Below are 19,770 nucleotides of genomic sequence, written 5' to 3'. Positions count from 1 at the left end.
ATTCAAAACTGTCCCGCAAAAAATGCTAACTGCTGAATACCTATCGCCGTCACGTCAATCAAAAACGTGCACCTGTTTTTTTTTTTTTAACACTTTACCATTTTCCAACTGCGCGTCGTGAAGGCTTCGTTTTTTACATTTTCGGGGGTTTTTTTTCACATACCCCGAAAAACACCCGGGCAACGCCGGGTACCCCTCGCTAGTTAAATATAAGAAAAGGGCATTATTGAAAGATATACAATAAGAAAATTATAAAAAATAAAAATAACATAATTAGTCTTTATTTGCATATTTGATAAAAAAAAAAAATTAAAAATTAAAGATTTTTAAGTGTTTTCAATAATTCTTTAAAAAAATACAAAAAAAAATATAATTTCAATAATTCTTAATTGAAATTTCTAAATGTGTTTTCAATAAATCTTTCCACAATTGAAATACTGAAAAACAATAAAAGCACTTCTGGTAGCAGCCATACCGGAAGTTAGGAAGTACGTTAGCTGACTATAGCCAGAGTTTCATACATCAAGAACGTATGACACATATACCTAACAGTATCTCTGAGTACAAACAAACACTAGTTCATCATTCCTCTCTTGAGACCCCAAAAAAAGTGTCTTGTTGCATTTTGAAATTCCTACTGTAATGTGTGATTTTGTCTTTTTCTATTTCTGCTAATAAATTTTTTGAGTAATTTCTCGTCAATTCTTATGTAGTTTTTTTCTCTGTCAATTTCAGTGTTTCTCCTTTAATAATCCATTATTTCTTCAGTTTCAGGATCAACAAATCCCTAACCAAAAATCTGGTGAGGAGAACCACAAAGGAAGTAAGGGATCAAACATCATTTCCAATGGCACCATAGGTAAGTATTCGCATGATCTTGGAAGCTCTAAATAGAAGCGCCAATTATTTCTTATAGTATGGTCTTTATCATGCCACATGACATAGGCTTCGTTTTCAGGGATGAATATCTTAATCAACTTCTCAAATATTAGAACAGACCTTAAGACAGCAAACCTTGCACATGGAAATGACTCCATAATTTTTCAGACTTTCATATTGAACTGCTGGATATTGAGACGGACTTTAGCGAAGGAGGCCATATTACTTATAAATCAGATATTGGAAAGAATATTGAACTGGTGCACTGATCACTCTTCTTTTCCTCCTAGAGTTATTAAAAACATGGCTTTAATCTAATAGGTACTAAGCTTCAGCCTCTTTCCCATTGCTGCAGTCTTGCATCTCCATGCATGTTTCTAACGCTCACAGGCAACATGAATTAGAACAAATACATTGAGAACATTGCCAAGGCTGCTGCAAAAAATGTGGGCTCTCTCTCTCTCTTTCTCTCTCTCTCTCTACCGTGTGAGAAAGTTGTTTACACTAGAGAGCATCCTATATCGTTACAAAGGTACGATCCACCCATGCATTGAGTATTGTTGTCACATCTGGGCTGACGCATCTGCCATTGGTCTTTCACTCTTAGACAGGGATAAAAAAAAAAAGTCTCGAATCGAATAAGTCGTGCACAATCGGCCAAGTTCCAGCCATTGTCCCATCGCTGAAATGTCGCATTCCTGTGCCTCTTTTACAAGAGTTTTGATGGAATGTGCTCTGATGAACTCACAGCACTCGTGCCCCCTCCCCCTCGGCATATATACTTCCGACAAGCAGCAAAATTTTACCCCGATACCGTTGAGGTCACTGGATACTGGAATGCTTTCTATTCAAATAATTTGTTTCTTCGGACTGCTAGACTGCTAGAATTTCCCTCCCCTGTTTCCTGCTTCCCCTGACTATACTAACATGCAGAAGCTAAAATGTATTGTGAACAGACATCTTGCTGCTCAATTCTCCTCCATTCCCTGTTAGACACGATCCCAAATAGTAGTCCTTTACATTTGGAGTGGTAATATGCCCTGTTTGGGGGGTTGAAAATGTTTCCAAAAAAAAAAAAAAAATGATGATTAAATAAAAAAAAAAAAATATAATTAATAATCTATTTTCTATTAAAGCTTCTTCCTAATGCTGAGCAACATTTTCAATACATCTATATATATATATATATAAAAGCGAAAATGTGTGTGTGTTTGTATGTCTCGCAAAAACTTTCGACACAGGCCATGGATTTTCGTCAAATAGGTATCATTTTCAAGCTCGAACCTTCGCCCGACAAATATTGAAAAATTGGCCCAAAACATTAATTCCTTCACCCTAAACTAGCCATTTTTGTACAGGGAGGGGGTAGCAAAAAACCGTCCTCTCATGACAAGATGGCTTCTACGCTTGAGCAAATGACGTCGGAACATGATTTAGTATAAATATTTAAAAAAACAACCCAATTTCATCAACGTCCTCTTAGCTCACTTGGCTAGAGCGTGGCGTCATTATCTAAAGGTTGTGAGTTCGAATTGTGGTGTGAGATGTATTTTTTTTTTTTTTTTCTCTTTTTTCTTTTTTCTTTTCAATTTTTAATATTGAAACAGTTATTTAAGCTATGTTTTATGGGGTTTTTTTTGTTTTTATTTTTCAGATTTTTTAAATAAGTTTTAACGTTCGTTTTTGTTTTTTTTTTTTGTTTTTTTTTCCATCACATTCACGTTTTCTTTTGTTTTTGTTTTGTTCCGATTTTAAGAAATTTTAGCATCGTTTGTTTGCCTTACGTTAGTTTTTTTTTTTTTTTAACAATATTTTTTATATAATATAATATTTAAACAGGGTGATTACTTATTCTTTTGTTTTGATCCCCCGGCTCAAGCACATATACACCTCTAAACACCCGGACAACGCCGGGTACCCCCGCTAGTTGGTAATAAACAGCAAAAAAAAAAAGAAAAAATGTAGAAGCAATTTAGATAGATGAATGAAAATTCTTGTCTGTTTTTAGTTGTGCAAGCCAAATTTGTCCAAGAGAAAGTAACTCCTCCTGTCTTATTAAATACTAGCGCTTCCATTCCCTTATATCTTCTCGCTCGTTCATATGTAAGACAACCCCTTTCCACCATAATATTTTTATCCTTTGGACCCGCTGTCCTCCTTTCTTTGTCGGAAAGAGATTTACATTGCATGAAGTGTGTGTAAATGTATAAATGCAATGGCACTCACCCAAAGTGGGATGAATCAGCTTCCTCTAAAGGACGAAATGCCAAGGGAATATGGAATTAACAAGTGGTTCTCAGTCACTTGTATATCCTAATCATTAAAGATGACATTTCCTGCAGTTCTTGCAGGAAAGTGCCAACGTCATCCTACATACAGCACCTGGTATTCATAAATAGTTACCCATCTGGTACTGATCAGGCTCAACGTTGCTTAACTTCAGTGATCTTATGGGTGATTTTAATACTGTAAACTATTTTTAAATGAGCCTGTCTACATTTTGATTGTCCTTTCTAAAAAAATTTTTTTTTCTCTCGACACTTATTTTTTTTTAACTAATTCTAAACTGCTTTATTTCAGCTGCTTCCGAACTATCAAGGATGTATCCCACTCCACCATCACTGGAGAATCCTGTGTCCTCTCCCGGCACAGTAACTGACATTGCCCCGGAGACAACGATGATTCCAGACAGCTGTGTCAAGACAGAAGTTGACAACAGCACGATAGTAAATGATTCCAGTAAGGTAAGTAAACTTTTTGGATACTTGTACAGTTTAATCAAGACATTAAAAAATGAAAATATCCCGGGGGAGGAGGGTGGATTAGGTTATATTGTACGTACTCGTTTTGGACTGAAGATCTCTGAAAAATAAATTCACTTAATTTTATTGAGTATTTTTTTTTTTTTTTTTTTTTTTTTTTTTTACAGTGGAAAAACCTGTTTTTATGACAGCACGTTGAAGTTGGACATTTTTTAATTTTTTTAACGCACCACAGGGAGATAACTCTGTTTAAAGCGCCGACACTTCCTGCCATCTTTAATAATCACTTTTCTTCCTAAAAATCGAACCTTTCGCTCGGTATCATAAATTGTTTTTTCGCTGTAAAAAAAAAACTACTTGATATTTTTTTAATTTATTTTTTTTTTTTTTTCCGGAGAACTTAATTCTGTAACGTACAGTATAAACTTTTTCCGCTATTTTCATTTTTTAATGTGTTGATTAAACTGTACGAGTACCACATATTTTTTAATGTAATAAATACAAGATCCCATGTAAATTTCCAACATTTTGAAGAGGATGTGAATTTCCCTATTTTGGTAGAATTCCGAATGATAAGAGATATTTGAGGGGGGGGGGGGTGTTTAATAATTAACAGAAAAGTGGATACAAAATAAATGATTATCAAGAAAGAAAGAAATGATATGTTTACTTGAAAATTGATGGTATCACAAAATTAGCTTAATTTTTCAAACATAGCCAACAGCTATCTTATCCTTCATCCTTTCATTTTAAAGTGAATACTTTCTTATATAGACATCAGATACTTCTTGTTTATTAGAGCGAACTTTCGAAATTGGAATACTGAATTTCAAATAAAACAAATGGTATCTACTTATGTCGCAGTACTGGACATATCCAAAAATTATGAAAAATGATAAGGTAGAAAATTATTAATGAAAACGGTTTTTGAAGACAATTAGCAAAAAAATTGAGTTTTGCTAAATTGGCTTAAGATTTTCAGTTTTTGGAAAGTAATTATCTGTTACAATTTAAACTCTGCGGTTTATTTTTTCTACAAAACTGAATTTTTGCTAGTTGTCTTTGAAAGCTATTTTCATTAATTATTAATTTTCTACTGTATCATCTTTCATGATTTTTGGATATGTTCATTACTGTGACATGACAATTAAGTAGATACCATTGGTTTTACTTGAAATTCAATGTTTTGATTTTCGAATTTTGCTCTAATGAAGAAGCAATAATTGTCAAAGGTAAGAAATTATATATTTTATAATTACGTTAGCTCTGAATCTAAACCTTAGGTGTAGAAGATTCTTGTGACAAATCCAACATATTGATAATCAATTTAATAAAGAACCATCCCTTTATCAGATCGATTACATGACATCTAGGATGTATGCTGAGTGCATTTGGTAGATATTAACTCGATAAAAACACAAAGGATGATTTGTGAGCTGTGACCTCTGATGAGATTGCCCATGTATGGAGTATTGTTGTCACATTTGGACTGGTGCGTCTGCTACTGGTCTCTCACTCCTGGACAGGGTTCAAAAGAGAGTCGCCAACCTGATAAGTCCTGGACTGTCATCTAAGCTTCGACCTCTGCCCCATCGATGAAATGTTGCATCCCTCCGCCTGTTTTACAAGTATTTTCATGGTGGGTGCTCCAACGTATTACAAGCCCTCGTACCTTTTCAACGAAATTTCCCCCCGAAAAACTTGACAAGCAGCAAAGTACCACCTTTACACAAGTGAGAGGCCTAGGTGTAGAAAGCTTTTACCCCCAGAACTGCTAGACTTCAGAATTTCCTTCCAGGTTTCTGCTTCTCCATATGTACTGACCTGCAGAAGTTCAAGTGTAATGCAAACAAATATCTTGCTGCTCAACTACCTAGATAGTATCCTTGCAACATGTCACCGATAGTAGCCCCCATACATCAAAGTGGCACTGTGCCTTGTTTGGGGTGAAAATGGAATAAAAAAAATCACTGCTATCCCCCTTCTACGTCTAAAACAAGTTGCATAACAACTATGTCAGAGGCATGTTATACGACACCCAATGTTGGGTCCTTACCCATTCCCCTTACACGACGGCAGCATGACGACATGATTAGATGAATCTGCAGTGTGAAATCTGATCAAACCCAACACGTTAGGTAGGAGGAATTCCTATAAGCATTATATTTGATCGACATGGATGATTTCTTAAGGATGTAGCGGTTACACAGCTATGATCATACGGAGCATTCATCCTTATAGATGAAACGTTGAAGAAGCATTGGTGTCTTAAAACGTAGAAACTTTGGCTGACTAAAGAAAACTTTAACATAATGATTGGACAAAGACTCTACAAGGTGGAATTTAGAAACAGTTGACTCGCTGAATTGATTGGCTATTAACAAAGTGTAGCATCTGTTCTGATGCTACACTTATTCTATTCAGTCCTCGGTCGCTGAAGAAATCCTTCTAGACTTGAGCAATTTGTATTTTTGTTCCAATCCAAAATGGCCCTTTTTTGGGGGGAGCTGGATTTTATGCCCATTAAAAACCAAACTTGTGTTTAACTTTGATTTACTGGGAAGGTAAATAAATAAGAACATTCGGAGTTGTCTCCATGTACATCTGAAATAAGTTGTATAGCAACTGGATTATAGTCGGCTAACTTACTTCCTCACTTCTAGCATGGTTGCTACTGGGAGCGGTGACAAGGCAAATGAGTTTCTGTACGTTTTTGTTCAGCATTTCTATTGTGAATCAATTTATTGAAATAAAATGTAAGAAAAGGACATTATCGAAAAATATACAATAAAAATTAACAAAATTATATAAAGATAAAAATAACACAATTTAGTCTTTATTTGCACTATTAATAACATTAAAAAAATAAGTTTTTATTTAATTTGAAATTTTACAAGAAATTTTTATGAAATTATAAAAATGCTTTTTTTTTCTGTTTTGGAATTTTAAAAATAAGATATTTTGCTTGAATTTATATAATAATTACATTTATGAAAGTATTGAAATCAAAATAAAATTTCAAACATCATAAAAAATGTATCCAATCTATATATCTAAAAAAGTGAAATTGTCTGTCTGTGTGTCTCTGTGTACATTTCCCTACCAAATTACTCTGTCAATTTTTAGTCTACAGACTCGGGGTTTGACATAAGGAGTATTGAGATTTGGGAAAATCTTTTTAATCAGTTTTCGACCAGACATTTAGCTGTCAAGGAGTCAAAGTTCAACGATTTGACCTTTGAAAACTCTACTAAACTCCTCCGTCAATTTTTGTCTAAACACTTGAAATTTAAAATGTAGGTTACTTGGACATGGATCAAACTTTTTAATATGATTTGAGCCCAAAAATGTTAAGGGGTCAAAATTGGGGTCAAAGTTTTAAAAAAATTTGACCTCTGTGGTCTCTACCAAATTACCACACCAATTTTTTTATCTAAACATTTGAAATTTTACATAAAGGGTATTCATACAGGACAAGTTTTATCGGTTTTTTTTTTTTTGCCGAAAATTTGTCTGCCCAGGGGTCAAAAATCATATAAAGGGTATTCAGACATGCAGCAAGCTTTTTAATTAATTTTTTGGCAAAAATTTGGTTGCCAAGAGGTCAAAGTTAAAGGATTTGACCTTTGCAGACTCTACCAAACTCCTCCGCCAATTTTGGGTCTGAATACTTGAAATTTTAGATGTAGATTACCTGGACATCAGTCAAACCTTTTAATATATATATATATATATATATATATATATATATATATATATGTGAACATAAAGTTATGAACAGTACATAGAGTACGAGAAAAGCCCGGCTGAACTGCTAGTACATAATATTCTGCAAATAGTTTTTAAATATTTAAAGTGTTTTCAATAATTCTTTAAAAACGAAACTAATTTCAATAAATTGTAATTAAAATAAGGCCAAAGAAACTTTTCATTGATTATTAAATAAAAAAACGATCAGTAAAATGTAATTTAAAAGAAAAAAAAAAAACGAATACATGCGCAGAGGAGATAGAGGCGTGAGAGAAAAAAGGTGAAGGAACAGATTTGCCTTGTCACTGCTTCCGGTAGCAGCCACACGGGAAGTTAGGAAGTACATTAGCTGACTATAAACCAGCAACTATGTCAGCAGCATCGTGTTATGATTGGAAGTGTTGGCTCCTCACCATTTCACTCACCTGATGTCAACATAATGACAAGCTCATGATTAAATGGATCTGCGGTATGGAACGCAGGAGGTTTTGCTGAAAGCATTATATCCTAAAGATGAATTTGTTATGTAGAGCATTCGTCCTCTTTGATGAACTGTTGCAGATGAATGAAGTTCTTAAATTGCAAGAAAAGTGGCTGGACAATGAAGACTTGGAAACAAATGATTAGACAAGATCATACAGACTGGAGTTCGTAAGCAATTGACCTGCTGAACAATAAAGACAGGAGAATGAGTTTATAAAATATAATAAAAAAAAGCATTTGAACCCTCAAAGGGAAAAGTGACGTTAACTATGCATAACAGGCTTGTTGAGTGGTCCATCAGATTAGAAGAATGTTGCTTATTTCTGTTAAATCATTAAAATATTCACGTTCGATCAGTATTATTTGTTTTTGTTTTCTTTCCTAGGACTGGTCGTGTGTATTCAAGCCGCCCAAGTTGGCCCGTTTTGTCGGCTCCACTAAATATGCTCCAGTCGAGCTGCCGAGTGCCCATGACACTTTGTTGTCAAATTTTCAGCTTCCTGAATATAAACCTTCTTGGCAATATCAGTCACATGCGCCCAGGTAAGTTGTTTATCCACATTTTTGGCAACACCTCTAGATTTTTGTTTTTTTGTTTTGTTTACTTTCATATATTTGTTTTAAATAAAAAATTAATAAAAGTAACTTAAATTTCAATCCAGATAGATATAAAAATATAACTTTTTTTTTTTTAATTTTTTTTTTTTACACAAATGCAAAATTACCTTGATTAACGAGAATAAAAACATATAAAACACAAGCAGCAGAAGAAAAGAATAAAAAAGACGGAAGAATATTTGGCTTTGATATCAAGCACATTAATGTATATCTTTTTTTTAGTGATGGAATGATTCCAATATTTTTCCCCGATTCCAATACAATTACCAATTCCGATTCTATATAAATCTCTCAATATTTTACTATAAAGTTATTTTGTCCCGATTACCATAAAAACACATTAAACATTAAATGTGTAGATAGTTTCCTAAACCTAAAATACTGTTGTGGGGGATGATCTATCGCTTTTAGTTTTACTGGTAGTTTAATATCAATAAAAATTTCTTATTCTATCATTGCTACCAGCAGTGGAAAATTTTGCCTTGCACAAAATCAAATAAAAGACAAAAGAATCGTTTTTGGCATTGGAAAATAGGCACACGTTTTTCTGATTATGATACCCCCAAAAGTTCCAATTCCGATTAATCATCCCAACACTATTCATTTTAAAAGTCATGATATCGAAAAAAAATATCATGTGGACTGATACTTTTACAATCTGTGTTTTGTCTTATTTCCTGACTAAAACAATGGACACTGTCCCACCCTTTATTTCTGCCTTGTATGAATATCAAGATATATCATGTTGACACACCGGTTCTCGTTAAATCACCAATGTTGAGCGACGTTGAGCCTGTTCAGTAACAAATAGGTGACCGTTTGGGAATAGCGGACATTGTATGTAGGAGGGTATCAACACCTCCCTGCAAAAACGTAACAATGTCATCTCCCCTGGCAGCTATAAACAAGCAACTGAGAGCTGCTTGTGAACTTGATATTCCCTTGAAACTTCCTCCTTCAGAGATTCTCGGTTTAACCCGCCTAGGATGAGTGCCAACTTCAGTACGGTAATATCAGGATATTTGTTTGTCATTTAGTTAACATTATTAGTCTAAACAGCTCCTATTCTGACATGTTGAGAGTATAGAATTGGTAGTTTGTCTAGGTGCAGTTTTCGACTGGTAGTACAAGAGCTCTAACTCTTGAATAGTGCTAAAATCAGCTCCTCTATCAACAATTGTATAATATTGTGACAACAGTAATGTTATGTGGTGCATGGGAAGAGACTTTGCACCAGTGGGCTTTCTCAAAGTCACAACTCCATAGATACTCAAAAAACTTCAACCAGAACTAGCGCCCATACTTACAGAACTGTTTAAACATTGTCTTAAGGAGAATCATCCTGGAAAATCTCATCAGTATGCCCTGTATTTAAGAATTCAGGTGATCGCTCACCCTCCGTCACAATACAGGCCAATAAGTCTCCTGTGCGTCATGAGTAAGTTGCTGGAATCTGTTAAATACAGAAGTAATCAACCATCTCAGCAAAAATAACCTTCTTTGTGACACACAATATGGTTTCCGTTCTGCTAGATCTACAGCAGATGTGCTTATAGTTATCTCATAGGATTAGCAAATCTCTCAACGGAAGCAAACTTTCTAGGGCAATTGCTCTTGACATATCTAAGGCCTTTGATAGAGTATGGCATAAAGGTTTACTTCACAAGATCTCTAGCTATGGTATAACTGGAAATGTCTTAATTATTAAATCATTTCTTTCTGATAGTTTCATAAGAATAGTAGTTGATGGGTAAAACTCAGAAGCTCACAGTATTAATGCTGGAGTCCCTCAGGGGTCCATCCTGAGCCCAACTTTTTTCCTGATCTACATTAATGATCTTCCAAATAACACCATTACATCATTCGTAGACATTTTTGCTGACGACACTACCATCTATGGTAGCACATCTAAGACAGTAAACAACCAAGTTCTCTCCGATTGTCTCTCCTCGTATCTTGAGCACGTGGTACAATGGGGAAAGAAGTGGCTGGTTACTTTTAATGCATCTAAAACCAAGCTTCATCCTCAACGTTCTGATCCCCATCTGGCATCAATTGAAATGAATGGCTCTCATCTTGAGGAGGCTTCAAGTTTTGACAAGCTTCTGGAATTGACCTTTACTCCTGACCTTAAATGGAATACATACATCAAATCTGTTGGCAAGGCCGCTGGAAAAATGGTGGGATCTTTCTATCGATCCAGTAGATATCTCACTGCTGATGCAAATTCTCTATCTATATAAGAGCCAGGTACGTCCAAGAATGGAATACTGTTGCCACATCTGGGCAGGAGCTGCTAGAAAGGACTTGTCCTGCCTTGATAGAGTTCAAAATAGACTTTGTAGCCTCGTAGGAGATGTCCTTTTTTCTTCCCTGCAACCTCTATCTCACAGAAGAGATGTTGCGAGTTTGTCTCTGATGTATCGTTATTTTCTGAGCTTTAGTCTATGGTCCCCCCCCCCCCTCGCCAAATTTTCACAAGAAACACTCACCTAACTGAAAACACTATCAAAGTTCCCCCCACTCTTTATCTGTTCCTAAACCTAAACGTAGATTCCATGAACAAAGCTTCTTTCTTAGAACTGCACGCCTGTGGAATTGTCTTCCGTTTTCCTGCTTTCCAGCTGACTACAATATGGTTGTCTTCAAGTCTAACGTAAACAAGTTCTTGATGTGCAGTTTCACTTGTTAACAAATTTACCGAATTTCCATTACTATATTGTCCAATTTCTACTATACACTCTTTAACCCTTATCCTCGAGTAGCCTCTTGGCCTTGATAAGTTGCGATGCCTATATTAAAAAAAAAAAAGAATAGACTTGGGTTGTGTGCACTTTGTTTTTGACATCCACCAAACATCAATATTTTCCAAAACAGTCATGAAAGCAAATGTCTTCCTACCCAACTAATCACAAGGTTTCCCCTATAAATCCAGCCCTTATTAATAGGGGTAATATACTTTGTTTGCAGTTAACAAAAAGAAAAGTTGTGTGAATATTCGGACTACTGTTCTTATCCTGAGTGTTAATTTCATAACATTTTAGACAATGTAACCTCTGACTTTTTTCAAGGGTTTGTAGCCAAACTCAGGAATCTTTCTGTCAAACATATAACTAATATATATATATATCTCTCGTATTATTTTTAAATTCATGGTATCAAAAACTATTGAAACGTTGCTACTTTGGACAACTTAACTGATATAATATTTCATATATGTCAGTCCCGTAAGAAATTCTTGATTAATTTTTATAAATTTTTTTTTTTTTTATTTATTTCAGTCATTACCTCAACCTCCCGTCCATTGAAAACATCCCCAGTTTATCAAAGATGCATGTCGGCGCCATTGAATCATCTCCGGCCACTTTCCCCGGGGGAAGCATATCACGGACTCCCATGAGTTATGAGCAATCGCCTATGTCGAACGCCTCATCATCTTATGTGAACAAGACGCTGAGCTCGATCGACAATCAAGGCACTAACCACCAACTGCCGGAGGTTCACAGTGTGTTGATCAATATCATTCTCGGGGACAGCTCGTTGAATATTTTCAAAGATCACAATTTTGACAGCTGCAACCTTTGTGTTTGCAACATGCGTGTCAAGGACGATGAATTCAATGCCGAGGACTTGAATCGCTGCACGTGTGGCTTTAGCGCGATCATGAATCGTATGTTTGGCCAAAACTCTGGACTCTTTTACGAAGACGAAGTGGACATTACCGGCATAAAATATGACCGCTATGAACAGAATACACACAAGCGTTTGGCGGTGATAGATTATCAAAAAGCTGGAATTAACAAGGACATTTCTCCGAATCAAACGGCACTCGTCCCCGATGATGTTCCCCGAGACATTCTAGAGTCTCTATTAAGTCAGTTTTGTGTTCCTTTTCCTACATCTGTGGCTTTGCGTATGTTTAGCAAATTAATTACAAATGCTGCGACGTCGCTGGTCGACAACGTTGTCAATGGAATATCTATGCAAGGTAAGTAGGGAAAAAAAAAACAATTTGCTATCATTTATATTAATACTAGTTGGTTTTATCAGCTTGCTATTGCTTTGCAAAGTTTATTCGTCCCCAGGCAAAAGAAGAGATTGGACCTTCCGTTCGTTTGTTCGCCCTTTTCTCAATAACCACACCTAGGATTGTTTTGAAATTTTGCACAAACATTAGTCATGGTGAAAGTAAATTTTTGCCAGAACAGACTTTCTAGGATAACTCTGGTTGCCCCTCCCCCTTCCCCGAGAACATTATAGAGATAAAATTGCCCCCAAATTGTTCATTTGTTCGTAATTTTCTCAATAACCACTACATTAATTTTTTTTATTTTTATTTTTTTTATTTTGCACAAACATTAGTCATAGTAAAAGTAAATTTTTTGCTCATAGAAGGAGACTCTGCATGCTTGACTTGTATTTTTACTTGTAATATTAATTTAAAATAATTGTACAAGTCCTAAATAAACAAAACAAAATTACAGAAAAATCTTTGATGTATGTACTCATCATGGAATGATGTCATACTCTAAAAATCACATAAATTGATGGAGTAGTTTTATTTTTAACTAAAAAAATCAAATTTTATGAGTAAGCAATCTTGGAAAAAAAAATAGGACAGATAAGTTCACAATAATTCAAACTTGCAAAATCAGTCTTATAATGCTAACAATTTCACATTAATCACTTTGAATTGTTTAAAAATGATTTTCTTTATAAAGAAAAATCTACTTGATGAATTCATGTGATGTTTGGAATGTGACATTTTCATTTCGTGACGTGTATGTACATCATATACATTTTTTTGTTTTTGTAATTAGGTTGAATTTTGGATAAAATTGTAAACACTAAACAAAATCTGGTACTTGTACAGTTTAATCAAGACATTAAAAAATGAAAATATTGAAAAAAGTTTAAATTATACGTATCTGTTAAGGAATGAAGTTCTCCGGAAAAAAAATTTCACTTAATTTCATCCAGTAGTTTTTTTTTTGTTGATGGTTTTTTTTTTTTTTTTTTTTTTTTTTTTTACAGCGAAAAAATAATTTATGATACTGAGCAAAAGGTTCGATTTTTAGGAAGAAAAGCTAGTATTAAAGATGGGGAGTGGGTGTCGGCGTTTTACCTTGAGTTATCTCCCTGTGGTGTGTTCAAAATATTCCAAGATGTCTATCTTCAATTCGCTGTCATAAAAACGTTTTTCCGCTGTAAAAAAACAAAAACTACTCAATCAAATTAAGTGAAAAAAAATTTTCTTTAGATCTTCAGTCCAAAACGGATATGTACAATATAACCTTTTTATTTTTCAATATTTTCATTTTTTAATGTCTTCATTAAACTGTACAAGTGCCCAAAATCTTTTTGTTTATCGATAAAAGTGAACAGTAACAGTTTGGTAATTTTCAATGTAAATTTATCTTTTGAATAAGACCATAAACAAAGAAAAAGAAGAAATCAATTTGCCTTTTCAACTGTAATTTAGAAATAGATCACAACTTGTTGTTGTTGAAATTCTCTCTAAAGAAACAAACATTTGAACACAAATGCTAAATATTTGTCCAGGAAATAAAACAGTAATGTATTATGTTAACATGAAAACAATTGTTAAATTAAGAAACCAATAACAAACAATCAATGAAATGTTGTTTTTAACATTCGGAATTGTTCAGGAAAACATATCACTTTTTATGCTGCTCTCTTCATGTACGAACATAAAAACATTGTCATCATTTTGCGACCACAGTTGATATGATGGAGTTCAGTTGAAATCCATAATCTTTTCATTTGACTGTTAATGCGCACGCATGTTATCATTACACACATTGGAAAGCAGGAGAACTGACTTGACCTTCCACCTACAAATAGGGCATTGGTAGTTGCAAATTATCCCCTATCTGCCACTGGCCAGGCTCAGTGTTGTTGGTCCCCCGATTTATCGGAGCGGGACCTATGTTTTCAATGGTGTCCGTTAGTCCGGACAGTTGCCAGATAACCGTTCATTAGTTTGTCCTGAAATTTTGCCACAAATTGTATTTCATTAAATAGATGTGCACAGTAAAAAAAATTATTTCTGTAAAAATTCCTGTTGCGTCCCCAGGGGCTCAAGAGGTAAAAAATGGCTGAAAATGATACTTTTTTCTCCATACGTTTGATCCATTGATTAGATTTTCCTGAAACTTGTCCAAAATGTGAAGGCCTTTGTTCTTAATATTAATTCAGTATGGGTGACCCTGGCAAAATTCTGGTTCGCATCCCTTTGGGACTTTTAGGGCTAAAAAAAATCATGCCTTTTTGGAGCTCTTTTTTCATATTACTCTAAAACTTAATATGTATGTCTATATAGTAGTTTTCCATAATGCTGAATTCAAATATACATGTCTTAAGGCATGAAACTGCACCGTTTGTCCATTTTCATTGGGATTTGGCATTCCCAGGAGCTCAAAAGGGGTCACAAATGCCCCAAAATTGCAAAAAATTACACTTTTTACCTCATAACTTTTGCCATATCCATTAGATTTTTCTGAAACTTGGCGAAAATGTGAAAGCAATGTTGGCCCTTCACATTTCTCACATTCATCATTTCCTCACTATTTTTGTGGCGTTATCTCACATGCAGCACCAGAGAGGGACCACGAACGCGTGGCTTGTTTAACTTTGGTGAGCTGATGATGTGTCAACATGGTTTTGCCATATAAACACGAGATGGAGTCAAGTTGGGAAATGCATCTCAAATCCTTGATTTATATTAATGTTTTTTTTTGGGTTTTTTTTACATACATCCAATGCTGTCAACCTTTTTGTTTTTAATCTGCCATGGAGAATATAAAAACTAATGAAAATGACGAAAGAAAAAGGTTATCTACTTGTTGACATTAAAAAGTTTAGTAGAAAAAAATAAACAATCTCAAATTCATATTTGAATTCTCTGGACTGCTGTTATCATCTCTAGTGTTATTTTCACAAAGTTTCAGTCGATGTAACTTTCGACCTTCTTCGAGTGTATCTTGTTGAACTCAAGAATCTTGAAAATAATAAATCCATGCTGCAGTGGATATAGCACTTGGTGAAATTCACTTATATAAGTTACATGCCTGGAGATTCAAGGTTCAATCCTTAGTGCGGAGTGACCCAAAAATACAATTGAAAATTAGGACTTCTACTCTGTCATGATTGACGGAACGAGAGTGTGCTGCTCCTGTAGATGAATTAAAGTGTTCCATTCGAAATTCCATGCAGATTCCTGAGTTCAACATAATCAAAAGTTCCATTAGATAGACCTGAAGAAGGCCAGAAATTACATTGATGGAAACGTGAAAATAAGTCTAGGTGAGAAGAGTAGTCCGAAAAAATAAAATAATACGAATAATCAATCCTCATCTCAAAAATTTAAAACTGCTACTCTTAGAATAATGTCCAAATTTAAGATGAATTCTTTGCAATTTAATTTCTTTACTCTTTAAATTAATTTTAGTGTGCAATACATTATCAACAATATCAAAATTTAGAATTATAAGCTCTAAAAACAATTTTTTTTTTTCTATCGTAACTTTAAATGTTGGCATTATTTTACTTGTTTTTAATGTTAATGTGCATTTATTTCATTTTTTTTTTTTTTTTTTTTTTTTAAGATCTTCGATTGGTTTAGGTATAACTTAAGTTTCTTTTTTTGACAAAATTTGGCTCCAAGATTATTGAATTATATATATATATATATGTATATATATATATATATAAAAACTTTGAGTTCATTCCTTATGGACTCAAAAACGAATGTGTCGATTTTTATGAAATTTCACACAAAAGTACTTTATGTACCTGATAATGTTCTTAGATAGGGTTTTGTATCAGAATGTCTTCGATAAGTATCGGTAATTGAAATAAACCGATGAAAGAAGGAACATCGATTTTGACCAAAGTTAACACCTTACACAGCCTAACATTGCAAATGCATTGAAGTTTTTGTACCACACAAGCCAAAAAACCCAACATAAAATCAACAGTAAGTTCTTTGATATGACAGGAGTGCGTTTGAAATTAATGTTTCTATTCAGAGCACATTTTCACAGTGATACTTGACTTTTTCATTTTAAACTTAAATTTAAGCCATTATCACAGCACAACCAGTAATGGCAGGTATATAAAATCGACAGTAGGTTCTTTGATATGACAGGGACGCATTTGAAATGAATGTTTCTGTTTAGACCATGGTACTTGACTTTTGCATTTTAAACTATAAAGCAAACTATTATATATAAAAATCGTTAGCTAGAATCGAAACCAAAATATATAGCTCTCAGCATTATTTGTTATCTTAGCTAAGTCCATACACATATAATAAAACTTTTTTAAAAAATGGTGTTCTTAAAGGTATAGATGTATATTTCGCATGCGCAGAACTAAGACATTTAATTGACTTATACCTGCTAAGTTTCAATTTAGTTGCAATTTTGACCTCTTAGCAGCTATTTTTACCTGCTTAAAACCAAGTTGGAATTGTTTCACAGGTCCAAATATATCAAGTTTCAAATCTGTAGGCAAAAATTGACAGTAGTTTGGTAGAGACCATTCTGCAGGCAGACAGACAGACAGACAAGGTAATTTTTTATTTATAGTCTCAATAGTCTAGTTTGTGCATTTTTGCTCAACACGTACCATTTCTTGCAACTTTTTTATATACTCCCTAGATTATAATATCTACGATTTGCGAACGGATGTCGTGTCTATCTTTTATTTGAGCGACTTTTATGTTATAAAATTCCTGCTATTCTGTCTTCTCGCATGTTTGTTTGGCTTTTTCGTCTATAAAAGTGAAACTATGAAAGCGAAGTCGTGTTCTCTGCCTTTCGTGCTGTGACGTCCAGAAGGCAATCGGCTTTGATTAATGTGAGGAAAGCCCATCGTATCAGACAATTGCTATTCATTTGGACACTCCCCCTTTTATGGGGAGCTGGTTTTCCCAAAAATAAATAGGGTAGAAAATGTAAAGCTTAATTGGCTTGAAGCCAGAATTAACTGCGTGATTTCATTTCTCTGTAACGTCGTGTTTGACCTAGAAAACCAGACGTCCGTTTATGCACCTGCGTTTTTTAATCGGTTAATTTCAACGATTCTCACTTCCTCTGCCTTCTTAGCATAGTGTTAACATGTCACGTTTTCTTTTCCGATTTCGCCTCTAGGCTTCAGGTCCAAGCTAACCTGTCTACCAAAACTTTTTTTTTTTTTCCTACACAAGCAGCCTGGCAACGCTGGGCTGGGCACCCCTGCTAGTCTAACATATAAAAGGCAAAATGTGTGTGTGTTTGTATGTCTTGCAGAAACTTTCGACAGGCGACAAATCCTCACGAGATCGGTATTGTTTTGAAACTCAATCCTTCGGATGACAAATATCAAAAAATTGGCCAAAAATATTAATTCCTTCACCCTCAACCGGGTAGTTTTGTACAAGTCTTCCCCCCCCCCCCCCCCCCCCCGTCAACATTTTTGCAAGTCATAGTCTCCATTGGGTTGACTATGCTTAATTTCAATGCTCTCTACTTTCGGTTTTGCCATGGATGAATCGGAGCTTGCTTGCCTATTACATTTTTTTTTTTTACGGGGTTCCTTACTACACCATCTATGACACACACCCAGACAACCCTCGTTAATATAAATCTCAATAAGTAAAGAAGTCAAAATTAAGATACAGAATCCTCATGTAAGGAAAGAAGACAGAAATTAATTCTTTAATTAACGAAAAGTCTCTCATTATATTAATTGCTTTTTAGTTTTCATGGAAAAAATACCATTTTTAGTTTTCGTGGTAGAAAAGAACCATTTTTAGTTTTCGTGGTAGAAAAGAACCATTTTTTAGTTTTTGTGGTAGAAAAAAACCATTTTTAGTTTTCAAAGAAAAAAGTATATGCACATATACAAGTGCCAAACTTTTTATGAATAGATATTTTTTATGATTCAAGTCATCAGAGAGAAAAAGGAAAGCCAAACAAAATAAGATAAAAAAAAATAGAAAAAGAGGAAGAAAGCAATCCTACCAAATTGTGATAAAACAAACTTTGGCAATTTGGGTAAAATCGGATATTTCTTACTCAACCCATTAGACCCCACTGTCCTATAAATATCACACGAAATAATTTCTTTTTAAAATCTATAAAAAAATATTTAATAGTACTGTTTAAAAAAGAAAAATGGTCCTGAATATGACCTTAAACTATATCCAATGGTGAGGCCCCAGCTTGCGGGCTTTGGGAAGTGTGGAGCCACCCTTTAATTGCCATTGCTCCCAGGTCCACTCTGACCCGGAGTGGTAGTACCTGTTAGAGTCCCAACTATGGGTTGAATAGAAACCGACTTGAAAACAACAAATATATTCTATTAAAAAAAATGTTTTCTTCAAAATGACTATATTTGGCGTTAAATAACCTGAAAAGGGTTGATATGCTGTAAAACAAAAACCAACCATCTCTGTCTCCATATTTTCAAACTCTATCACTTCCGAAACTAAAAGTTGCAGAGCGACGCTAGGGTGCAGCTGGGTCTGTTCGAGCACATTTCTTCTCCCAGCGTGGTTTCTGGATAGGATCTTAATCTATCACCGATGGTGAGACCTCAGCTTGCAGGCTTTGGGGAGTGTGGAGCCACCCTTTAATTACCATTGCTCCCAGGTTCACTGTGACCCAGAGTGGAAGTACCTGTTAGGGTCCCAACTATGGGTTGAATAGAAACGGACTTGAAAAAAAACAAATATATTCTATTAAAAAAATTTTCTTCAAAATGACTGGATTCCGCATTAAATAACCTAAAAAGGGTTGATAAACAACCAAAATCTCCCAATGCGTTCCCAATGATTGAATTTTTTACGAACCGTTCTTTTATGGGTCTTTAGCCAGTTAAAATAGTTTTTATGGGGTCAAAAATGAACCAAAATTGAAAAATGTTATACAATTTGTACATGCATCTTAGTTCATTTTAAATTTTTAATCAGTTCATATGCATGTCACTTTGGTGCAGTGGTAATGCCACAAGCTTTGAAAGCTGCAGTTTCAGTTTCGATTCTAGCTGATGGCACCCAAATACTTTTTTTTTTTTTTTTTTTTTTTTTTAACTTTTGAAATCCCGACTATATATATGAAATCTTGACAAATTAAAATATCATATTTAAGCATATTTTATGGCCGAGCAAAACCTTGTTACCATAAAAATAGATAACTTTCATCCATCTTCATCAGCTTCACTGAGTTGTTGCAACCCTCTTAAAAACTTTTGTGAATTTACTAAAATTTTA

The 19,770-nt window shown here is 34.5% G+C and overlaps 1 protein-coding gene across 1 annotated transcript in view; it reads left to right on the top strand.

Moving 5' to 3' along the window:
- The window catches only part of LOC145269490 (mediator of RNA polymerase II transcription subunit 13-like), a 292,786-nt gene that overhangs the window by 216,149 nt on the left and 56,867 nt on the right, over positions 1 to 19,770 (top strand). The window contains exons 13-16 of the mRNA XM_080125217.1: positions 769 to 859; positions 3,460 to 3,623; positions 8,260 to 8,417; positions 11,774 to 12,480. Of these exons, the coding sequence (XP_079981343.1) occupies positions 769 to 859; positions 3,460 to 3,623; positions 8,260 to 8,417; positions 11,774 to 12,480 (1,120 nt within the window). The remainder of the gene's footprint in view (positions 1 to 768; positions 860 to 3,459; positions 3,624 to 8,259; positions 8,418 to 11,773; positions 12,481 to 19,770) is intronic.

This window comes from Euprymna scolopes, chromosome 45, assembly GCF_053919585.1.
Source record: "Euprymna scolopes isolate OS-2025 chromosome 45, ASM5391958v1, whole genome shotgun sequence".
Taxonomy (NCBI): domain Eukaryota; kingdom Metazoa; phylum Mollusca; class Cephalopoda; order Sepiida; family Sepiolidae; genus Euprymna; species Euprymna scolopes.
Note: the sequence above shows the minus strand (reverse complement) of the source record. Positions and strands in the feature narration are given on the sequence as shown.